The sequence below is a fragment of the Cryptomeria japonica genome, chromosome 2 (assembly GCF_030272615.1).
Source record: "Cryptomeria japonica chromosome 2, Sugi_1.0, whole genome shotgun sequence".
In the NCBI taxonomy this organism is placed as follows: domain Eukaryota; kingdom Viridiplantae; phylum Streptophyta; class Pinopsida; order Cupressales; family Cupressaceae; genus Cryptomeria; species Cryptomeria japonica.
The window spans coordinates 53,716,296-53,726,826 of record NC_081406.1 but is presented as its reverse complement, the minus strand read 5'-3'; the positions used below and the strand labels follow the sequence as shown (position 1 = coordinate 53,726,826).

The 10,531-nt window shown below is 33.9% G+C and overlaps 1 protein-coding gene across 1 annotated transcript; it reads right to left on the bottom strand.

Moving 5' to 3' along the window:
* Positions 1-6,467: 6,467 nt before the first annotated feature.
* On the bottom strand, positions 6,468-7,678 carry LOC131073699 (universal stress protein A-like protein). Its single transcript, XM_058010200.2, has 4 exons — positions 7,430-7,678; positions 7,239-7,342; positions 7,030-7,148; positions 6,468-6,943 (listed from the first exon to the last, which is right to left on the bottom strand). The coding sequence occupies exons 1-4, from the start codon at positions 7,611-7,613 to the stop codon at positions 6,862-6,864; spliced, it is 489 nt and encodes a 162-aa protein (XP_057866183.2). The 5' UTR covers positions 7,614-7,678; the 3' UTR covers positions 6,468-6,861.
* Positions 7,679-10,531: the final 2,853 nt, after the last annotated feature.

Below are 10,531 nucleotides of genomic sequence, written 5' to 3'. Positions count from 1 at the left end.
TTAAATCTAATTTAATTAAATAATCCACATTCCTCTATTTAATTAAGTAAATTACTCAATTAAATTCACTATACCATTTAATAGGATAAATTCATTTTATTCAATTAAAGCCCCTATCCACTTTTTAATTAAATTCAAATTTAATTAAAATGGTTATCCTAAATTAAATAAATCTAATTTATTTAATTACAACCAAATTGAATTAAATTCAATTAAAACCTATTTTCCCTCACCCACTTGCAAAATCCTACACCTCCCACTTGCATCCTAACCCTCTTTCTAACCTCTTCTAAATTCTTCTAAACCTAATTAATTAACCCAAACCCATCCATTATCCCTTTTCCCTAAATTTGAGGAGGTCACTTCTCAAATTTGGAGTAAAGTCTTCAAAATGCATTAAAGCCTTTATCCATTCAACTTGTTGAATGCCCCCAAATTTGGAAGGACTCTTACAAAGTTATCCCCAAAGTCTTCATAACCATTAATGGTCAGCTCAACCCTCTTACATGGTTAAAAAATTTCCATAAACTCAACCTCCATCTAACCCAAGGGTCTCATCAAGCATTTATTGCTTTGACCATGGTTATCCTTAAACCTTTGCACAAGAGTTTATCCTTTGGGTAAAAGCTTTATCCAATGGATAACCTTAACTTAACCTTAACCCTTAAACCCTAGGGTAACCATGAGGTCTTCTCAAGCATTTAATGCTTCTTACACCTCCTCTCAACCAACCTTATGTTGACAATTGTCACCATTTCATTGGTGCCAATTGCAAACATGGATTCCCAACTTTCAAACTTGGCCCTTGATTGCCTCTTTCAATCCTGACCATCCATTCCCCTGTTTTTGCTATAAATAGAGCTCTCATTCCTCCATTTTTCATCATCCAAGTCTTTAGCATCACACTTATACTCAAATCCATTTAAGCTTTCATATTTTGTATGCTCATCATTTAGCTTCTCTTTTAAACAGGAATTAATCTAAATATGCTAATTTAGAGTATGTTCCTTATCATTTAGCTTAAATCATGAACTAATATAGTATGCTAGGATAGTATTGTTTACTAATCTTGTCATCTTATAACTAGTTTATTGCATTTGTAGCATCATGCATAGCTTAGGATGCATCTCATATTAAAATCAACAAAAGTATCCCTCGTTCTTGCATTTGCCATCCCTAAACCATTTTGCTCAGTGAAGTGAGAGCAAAAACATTGGTTTGAGGGACCATGCAAGATAGAGAACCATGGAACCATCCTTGGGAAGCTGAGCCATACTTCATGACTTCGTAGCTTGCACCAAAAAGTCCTGTGGGTGTGTGAGCAAGGCTCCATAGAGCTCCGTTTTTCACATATTGAGTTCTATTGACCCGCTTTTCCTGCATACAAATGTAATGATGAATTTAGAAAGAAAAAGAAACTGAGATAAATGACACAAAATTCACTCACTCATTGTTTACAATAGATAATTAGGAAAAATGAGTAGAGTTCCCTTTTAAATGATATGATTACTTCTAGATTCAAAGTTCTCATAATAATTTCACACTCATAATCTAATATGACATACGAAAAACATGAAGAATGATTGTAGATCACAAAGTATATGACAATCAAAAGAAAACTTAATAGAATGCAAAGACTCAAAATTTTCCTTTATTTTCTTAACACATTCAAAGAGTTCAAAGACTCTACATCTATACATAAAGATTATGCTTCCAAATAAAAATACATTGCCATCTCTCCATTACAAAGTTGGAACATTGGAACCCTTTGAGGTTGGAAAATCGAGGAATCAGGGAAGTGGGGAACTTTGGAACATTGGAACCCTTTGAGGTCGACAAATCGACCATTTTAGGAACTCTGGAACTATTGGGAAATCAGCCATTTTAGGAACTCTAGAACTTAAAAACTTGAAAAAGGTTGACTATGAACGAGGACTTAAAAGTTTACATTTGGCCAAGTTCAAAAAATGGACCAACAAAAGGCAAATAATTTTGTGGTGATTTGATAGTTCAGTTGTCTAGTTTTTCTCAAAGGCCAAGACAACAATATGGTGTTAATGTTCAACTAGATAGGTTGGAGGATATCTAGAGAGGCTGCAAGGAGGGTGTGCTACCAGATGATGGATGTGTTGTGTTTAGGTATTATTATAGGAAGATGCATATAAATATTCTAATATGCAATCCCTAGAGACTTGGTATAGCCAAGTTGGTGGTGCCTAATATTTTTGTCAATGTGGAATTGCTCAGGGCCTTAGCAAGAAATTATTTTCCTAAGAAAAAGAAGATTTATATTTGGGAAATGGTGAAGAGACGCTACTTGTTTAACAAAGGAATATATTTGCCATGTTTTCAAACTTGACCCTAGCTTTGACATGCTTGTTGATTTAGGTTATTCACCAAAGAATGTCGTAGATTTGAATTTTAATATAAGAGGAAATGGTTGCCATACCACATGCCAAAGAAGAATAAATAGTTGTAGATATTCTCTAATGTAGATAGGCCACCTTTCTCTATTGATTTGTTTGAAGAATATTTTGAGAATACTTATTATGTTGTGTGTCAAGTTTTTGGTTTTGATGCCCATATGTACATACCAACGAATTTAATGGTCCTTATCATAGATATTCAAAGTTTTGAAAATAGTAGGCCATTTGATTATGCAAACTATCTTCAAGAGAGTATAAACAAGGCCCTTGCTTCTATAAAAAGTGATAATTCAATTATGAATTTTAAATGGTACTCCCTTCTAAAGCATATAATATTATACAGATGATGGGAGAAGTGTATTTGGGAGGCTCCACTCAACTTGAGGCCATATGGTGAGATGGTCATCTACATCCAGTTCAAAATGGACTATCATAAGGGATAATGGGTGCCGATAAGCTCACTAAATATAATTTGAGGAGTTCTTTATTAAAGATGTCTATGAAAGACTTGGATATATCTCTAATTGGAGGTTCTCCAAAACAATAATGAAATTTATAAGGCCAAAGAGCCTTGAGGATAGATTGAACATTGAACATAATAGGGTAGATTATTTTGCATTTCAAGATTACATAATGATACAGGTGTATTAAGATGAGGGAATTCCTCACTACTTGCCAGTGGAAGTGCCTGCTAGGGTTGCCTTTTTATAAATCATGAGGAAAATGGCTGTCTATTTTTCGCATTTTAAAAATCATGGGAAAGCATCTTTTTTAGGTTTGATACATAGTACTTTGGAGATTTTAGGGTTAAGTTGCAAGAGAGGGGTATGGATTTCTTTCTACAAAGGTTAATTATTACAAGCCTCCCTTTGTTGAAAGTGGGAGAAAATTTGATCCTGAAATTTTTTATTAATGATGCTAAGATTTCACAAGGTCTTAGTGGGTATGTGCATCATGTCAAAGGGGTGTGTGTAGGATCACGGGGGTCCAAACTAGGCCCTTAAGTGGCAAAGAAAATTCAGAAAATTAGAGTTAGGCAACTTGACATAAAAATTTCAATAGGTTATTAACATAATTTGAAAGATATCTAATACCAAAATTTGTGGCAAATTGAATGTAGTTTCTAAGCTACTCGTTGTTTTTTGGAAAAATCTAAATCTATTAGGTGAAAAATTGAAATTTCAAGGCAATAGTAGTACTAAAATTTTAGGGAAAAAATAAAAAAGGTGTATGTTTGTGGAACATAAGTACAAACAAAACATAATATATTTTTCTAGAACTTATATTTCTACCTCTTCATCACTCCCTCCTCTATCTCACTCTCTCTCCCTTGAGGTCTAGAATTGCCTCTCTACATCTCCCTCTCATCCCTAGAAACAAAATTCGGAGTGGAGGAAAAGAGGGGCAGAGGGAAGTATCAACAAAGGGAGAGAGGGAGAGAGGTGAGAGAGAGAGGGAGAGGGTAATTATGGGGAAGAGAGAATGAGAGAGAGAGAGTTAGAGGTAATTAGGTGGTAGGAGGAGAGGGGGAGAGGGGCAAGTGTCAACAGAGAGAGAGAGAGAGAGAGAGAGAGAGAGAGAGAGAGAGAGAGAGAGAGAGAGAGAGAGAGAGAGAGAGAGAGAGAGAGAGAGAGAGAGAGAGAGAGAGAGAGAGAGAGAGAGAGAGAGAGAGAGAGAGAGAGAGAGAGAGAGAGTTGGGGATGATTATGGGGTAGGAGGAGATGGGGAAATAGGTGAAGAGAGTGATAGAGAGAGTAATTAGCAGGGGAGGGGGTGACATAAGTATCTATAAAGGCATAGGGGGAGAGAGGTGAGAGAGAGGGCAATTTGGGGGAAGAAATAATAAGAGAGAGAGAGAGAGAGAGAGAGAGAGAGAGAGAGAGAGAGAGAGAGAGAGAGAGAGAGTTGAGGCTAATTAGTGGATAGGAGAATAGGTAGAGGGGCAAGTATCAACAGAGGGAGAGAGGGAGAGATGTGGAGAAAGGTGAAGATAGAGACATAGAGAGATCGAGGGTAATTAGTGGGCGGGGAAAGCGGGAGAGGGAAGTATCAACAAAGAGATAGAGATAGAGAGGGTAATTAGGAGGCTCTTTCCTAATCTCTTCCCTCTCTTCCTTTGTTGATACATCTGTGTGTGTGTTGATACTTCCCTCTCCCCCTCCCCCTAATTATCTCCCAATCTCTCCCTCTCTCCCTTTGTTGATAATTTCCCCTCTCCTCCTACCCTCTAATTAACCCCTAATCTCTCTCTCATTCTCTCCTCCCTAATAACCCCCCCCCCCCCCCTCTCTCTCTCTCTCTCACACACACACACACACACCTCTCCCCCTCTCCCTTTATTGATACTTCCCTCTCCTCCTCCCCCTTAATTACCCTCTCTAGGTCTCTCCCTACCATGCTCTCTCTCCCTCCCCCCCTCGCCCCCTCTATCCTCCGTCCTCTCTCTAAAAATATAAACAATAACTACTAGAAAATGAAAGGGCATTTTTTTGGTAGATAAAATAGTACCATTACTTTTAGAGCTACTTTTGATCACCAAGATTTATTGAGGTGGAGGTGAGAGCATATAATGGACATTCATTTAAGGTGTTCAAGGAAAGAAATGCAATGAAAGACAAGATTAGCCAAAAACATGAAATAAATAAAATAAATTTTGAATCGAAACAAAAAAAATGATATTGTATTGATTTGATGAAATTACATTACAAGATATTACATACCTCTTCAAAAGGTAAATCTCTTTTGAGAATTCATCAATACAATATGATTTGAATGTATGATCCAAGCTATTATCAATGAATTATTTATATTAATTATACATAAAGGAACTACTGCGTCCCAAGCATGTGGTATAACCCAATATAGGAAAACATGGCTTAAAATTCATGTGTCCATACCTTTATTAATAAAGATTAATACAAAAGTAACAAATTTTGCAAGAAATAGTAGGGGTTGTGAATCATAGAACACATAGCTCCCTCTTAAACATTTTCAATTAAATGATCTATGATAAACAAAACAATAATCCTAAATTATTAAAGGTCATGTGACATATGTAATGAAATAGGATTCACACGGTCATTTGAAATCATATATAATGAATTACCTTTGAATGAGCCAAATTTGAAACCCGTCCACATGACTTTTCCATAGTCTTGAATTAAAGGTGATTGGTTTTCAAGGGCTTCATATTTTTATTTTTGAAGTAACCCACAAACAAGAGAAAAAATTATTCTTCCATACATATTTAACATGTCAAGTGGTTAAGTTTCTCTAACATTAGTACAAACCATCATCAAAACAAGATATATAGACATTTATAGTTATTTACTAGAAAATTAGGACAACTTTAAGTTTATAAAACTATCTATAATGTTAGACTATTTATCATTTCATTATTATATCAAGTCTTAATCATAAGTAGAGTAGAGTACAAAACTCTTTGTAAAGTAGATTTTTAAATCTTTGTATGACTTCATAAATTGTGATCAATTTTTTTTCTTAAATGTGAAAAATATGTCATGAAGTACAATACCATGAATTAATACTACAATTTAAAGAACCTATCTTTGTGAAAAGAATTGTGACATACATACAAGCTAGGACTTATTATCAAATTATTTATGCAATATCCTATTTCTATTACTATAATTCACTACATCCTTTTCTACTTCCATATCATTGAATTATATTCTATTTGTCATAAATATAAATATTAAAAATTGCATCATAGAAATGAGGTTGGTATTATGTGATAATATGCATATAGCATTAGAATAATACTCTCTAACCTAGAGTTCTGAATTGATGTTTAAATATAGAATAATAAGTTTTACAATTTTTTAACATGTGTAAATGACAATCTATAGAAACTGAAGAAAATATTTTTTCAAACACATTTTCAGCAGGTAAAGAAATTTCCTTTTGATAATGACTAAAAAAACACTATTTATAAAATGTATATTTATACAACATGGTCTGAGTTGGAGTTGGAAACCCATACAATCAAATAATAACAAGCTTTCTTATCAAAGCCATATATATGCAGAAATGTGTTTGCATACCAAACATACATACATTAGATAAATATAATAACCTATGAGAGTTTGGGTAAGCTTTAAGGGCTCCATACATTATACGAGAGAAGCAACTTAAATAAAACCTTTTAAGCTATCTTAACAAGAACACCAATACAATTCATATTTAGGGTTTAAGCATAGACATTTGAAAAGGAACATCAGCATTGCAATCATTTTGGTAGCAGTTGGATTAACATAGTCTCATTTTATTTTGTTCTCTTTCATTCTGATGATCGATCACAGAATGTGATCCAAAACGTTGATTCAAAAACTTGCACACAATCAATTTCAAAAATTTGCTCACAGATAAATTCTATGAATTGTGAAAATCTCATATCATCAACAGTCTCAAGAACTCATTTCTTGAGATGCTTCACAATCAAAACCGGGCACTTCACATTATGTGCACAGTAATCGCTGACACTCCCCAAAAATGCCCTGTAAACAAACAAAACAACAATCAAAACTCAATACATTGAAAGGCAGCAAATAAAATAACTATGTAGAAAACATAATCATCACACCTCTTTATGGTACCATAGCCATGGCTTCCGATCACCAAGAAATCTGGCTTAATTTTCTCTGCTTCCTCACATATAACATCCCTCGCATCTCCAACACATACTCTGCTCTCCTCACACACCTGAACCAGAAATTAACTTTAAAATCAAAAACCAGATCTGTGGATAAGAAACTACCAATTGGGTCAAGTTGGTATTAAAATATAACCTACATTTTTGCCAATGCAAATGCTTTTGGCCCTCTTCAACACATTTTCCGTCACATTTTTCTGGTACTTTTCCACAGCCTGATCAATTTCAGATGAGAATAAGTAACCTGAAAACAATAACAAAATATCATGTCAGAACAGTAGAGGGGAAATTTAAAGATTAGATATAAGTTGATAAAATAAAGAAGCAAAACCTGTACTATCCATATTTGAGTAATCCCCTGGCGGCGGCTGAGCGTGTAATAGAATAAGGGAGTCCTTGGCATTGCCAATGCAGAAGAAATCGAGAGCCCAAGAGAGCGCATTCATGCTTTCCTCGCTCTCGTCTACACCCACCATAATTTTTCTCTGCTTATGAATACTCTCTATATCTGCCATTTTTTTCGCTATTGGAAAGGCTTGTTAGCTATTCTGTTGCACTCTGCAACATTTTTTCTGCTATTTGACAGAAACATGTGGGGTTTTATGTGTAGAAAATTATTACCTGAAATGATAGCCCACTACAGCCAGCCGACTTTCGTAAAAATGAAGAGCCCATAGAAAGACCAATACCATCTGTCTGTAAACAGCAATTCGTTTTGAGCTCACGATAAACAGTTTTGAAAAGTAGTCTGCATGACGTGTCATATTTATGCAAACCAGCAGCGGAGAGAAGGAAAACAACATAGTGGTAAGAAATAACCGACCGGTTAAGACCAAAATCAAAGCTTATCAAAAGTATGATGACTTAATACAAATTTCTTATATTTTCCCGAATTCTTTATAAATTCATAGACAAAGTAAGAGGGAATTTTTAGATTTTTGTGCAGAGATATAAAATTAATAATTTAATTTTACAAAGCTTGATTACATAAAAGGGATCTATTAAAACTTAGCAAACATGCTGTCCCAAATCAAAGAATAACGGTTCAGCTTAGCCTATAACTTACATTTTAGATTTTTATTTTCTGCTTTTCAAATTAAATATCTTTAGTCTTGTTGAGTGAGTTGGCAATTTAATGAAGTAAGTTGTACAATTGAAGAATATATTAAGATATATGTTGCAAAATACTTAAGAGCAATAAGTTGGTTTGAGAGAGGAAATTTTCAAATGTCTTTATGATAACAAACAAACTACTAATTCATATGTATGTATGCATATGCATATGCACATACATACATACATACATACATATGTGCGTGTCTTAAATGTTATTTAGGCTAATTTAACTATCTATATAAGAATATAGAAATGAATGTACAATTAATTAGGGGATATACTACCACAAATTGACTATACATATCTAGTGCAACTAGTAGCTTAAGGGTACACATCCTCTCCCCCTCTCCTCTATTTCAAAGGCATTATTCTTAATGTGAATCAATTGTGGATACTTTTGCACGAAGTCTTCTTTTTTCTATTTAGCATCTTCAAAAGGAAATTTATTCCACTTAATCAAATACCTTGTAATCACCCTTAACTACAACCTCTCAATGCATGTCCAAAGGATTCAAACACTAGTTTTAAATGACTTTTCTCTCCTCACCAAGCTCTGATGAATTTGTTTGGATTGCACTGATTAACTTGTTGCTTCATTCTACTCTATGAGAAATTCCTTTAATTCTTGAGATTAGTAACAAACTATTGCTACTATTGAATGTGTTCTCCGACTACATCAACCTTTTGGAGTACCTTCAAAGAAGAGGTGATGAATGGTCACAGGTTCTTTGACATTGGTTGAATGAATTGGTCTTGATCTATTTTGGGAGGTAACTTTATTGCTATGTACCCCAAATTCTCTTAGATATTTAGCAATGGAATCTTTGACTATTACAGTTTTAATGACAATAGTTGACACAATTTCTTTGACACTAGTTGAATGGCTTGCTCATGATCTCTTTTGGGAGGTAATAACTTTATTGACACATCCCCCAATTTTTCTAATAAATTTAGTGATGCAGGAATTTTGACTAATGCACTTTTAATGATAGTAGTTGATAAAAGTTGAATAGATTGCAACCATAGACTTCCCAATGGAGATCCTACAAAAAAAGGAGTTAACAGGAGAGCTTTTGTTAGTTAACAAAAATAGGGGTTAACACAAATAAGGTGAAAAAAGGGTTTTTTAAACACAACTTATTTTGTCTTAAAATGGGCTTTGGAGTCTCAAAGGTGATTATGATGGGAAGTAGAAATACTAGTATAAAGAACCTCTAATAGAAGTATGATAGGGTTAGAGAGAAGATTGTCAAAGGGTGGTAAAATGAAGTTCACATTCATAAAGGGTGAATGAGAAACATGTCTAACTAAAAAAATGACACTTTGGTGGAAAGAGGGGGATAAAAGAGGAAGGTTGAGAGGATTGTTAGTTTGAAGCACTAACCTATGGTGACGAAGGGTTTGGAGGAAACTAATTTTTGAAGGCTTAACATTATTGGCATGACATGCAAAGAGGTAATGTGTAATGATGAAAATGGAAAATTGTATCAAATTGTAATGTGAATGAAGGTTAAAGACTTGGAAAGGTGTTGGGGTAAGGTTGGAAGATATTCCTAGAATTAATCTATAAAATACTTTCATTCTCATCAAATACGCAAAACTAAAATGTTTATTTATATGAGAAACATGGAAATTAAATACCTCTCTTTGATAAATAAGTTAGAACAATTCCCAGGAGCAAGATAATGATTACTAAGGACCTTAGGACTGAAGCTAACTTTGTTTTGAAATTTTTGAAATATTATAGTGTTAGAAAATTATAATGTTGATCAAACTATTTTCTACATAACCTAATGAGTTAAAAATAATGCATTGAATCTTACAAAATAACCATAATGTAAAGATCAAATATATATTAGAAGATTACACAAGATATAATAGCAAAAACTCTCAATGGAGAAAAATCAACCGCTAGAAGCATCCACATTCAGTGTATTATTCAATAATGAAATATTATAATACACTTATATCTAGTATGCATGATACTTTTGAAATGTCATTATGCTCCAATGCATCATCCATGTGTCCAAGTACATGCAACCACACATCCCATTGTATGCTTCAAATATGCACTCTTTAGGAGAGATCGATACAAATGACAACCAACCTCAACATTGAAATATGCTTACTTTTAAATATTCAAGTTCATTCAGATAGAATATAGAATTGGCAAATTATAGAACTCGAAACTATGAGAGCATAAAACCATTGAACCCAACATTTACTTTTTGGTACTATTTTTTTTATATTTTTCAACATGCAAACCTCACATAAAACATCCAACCAATGTTATAATACAACTTTACAGGTGGACCCA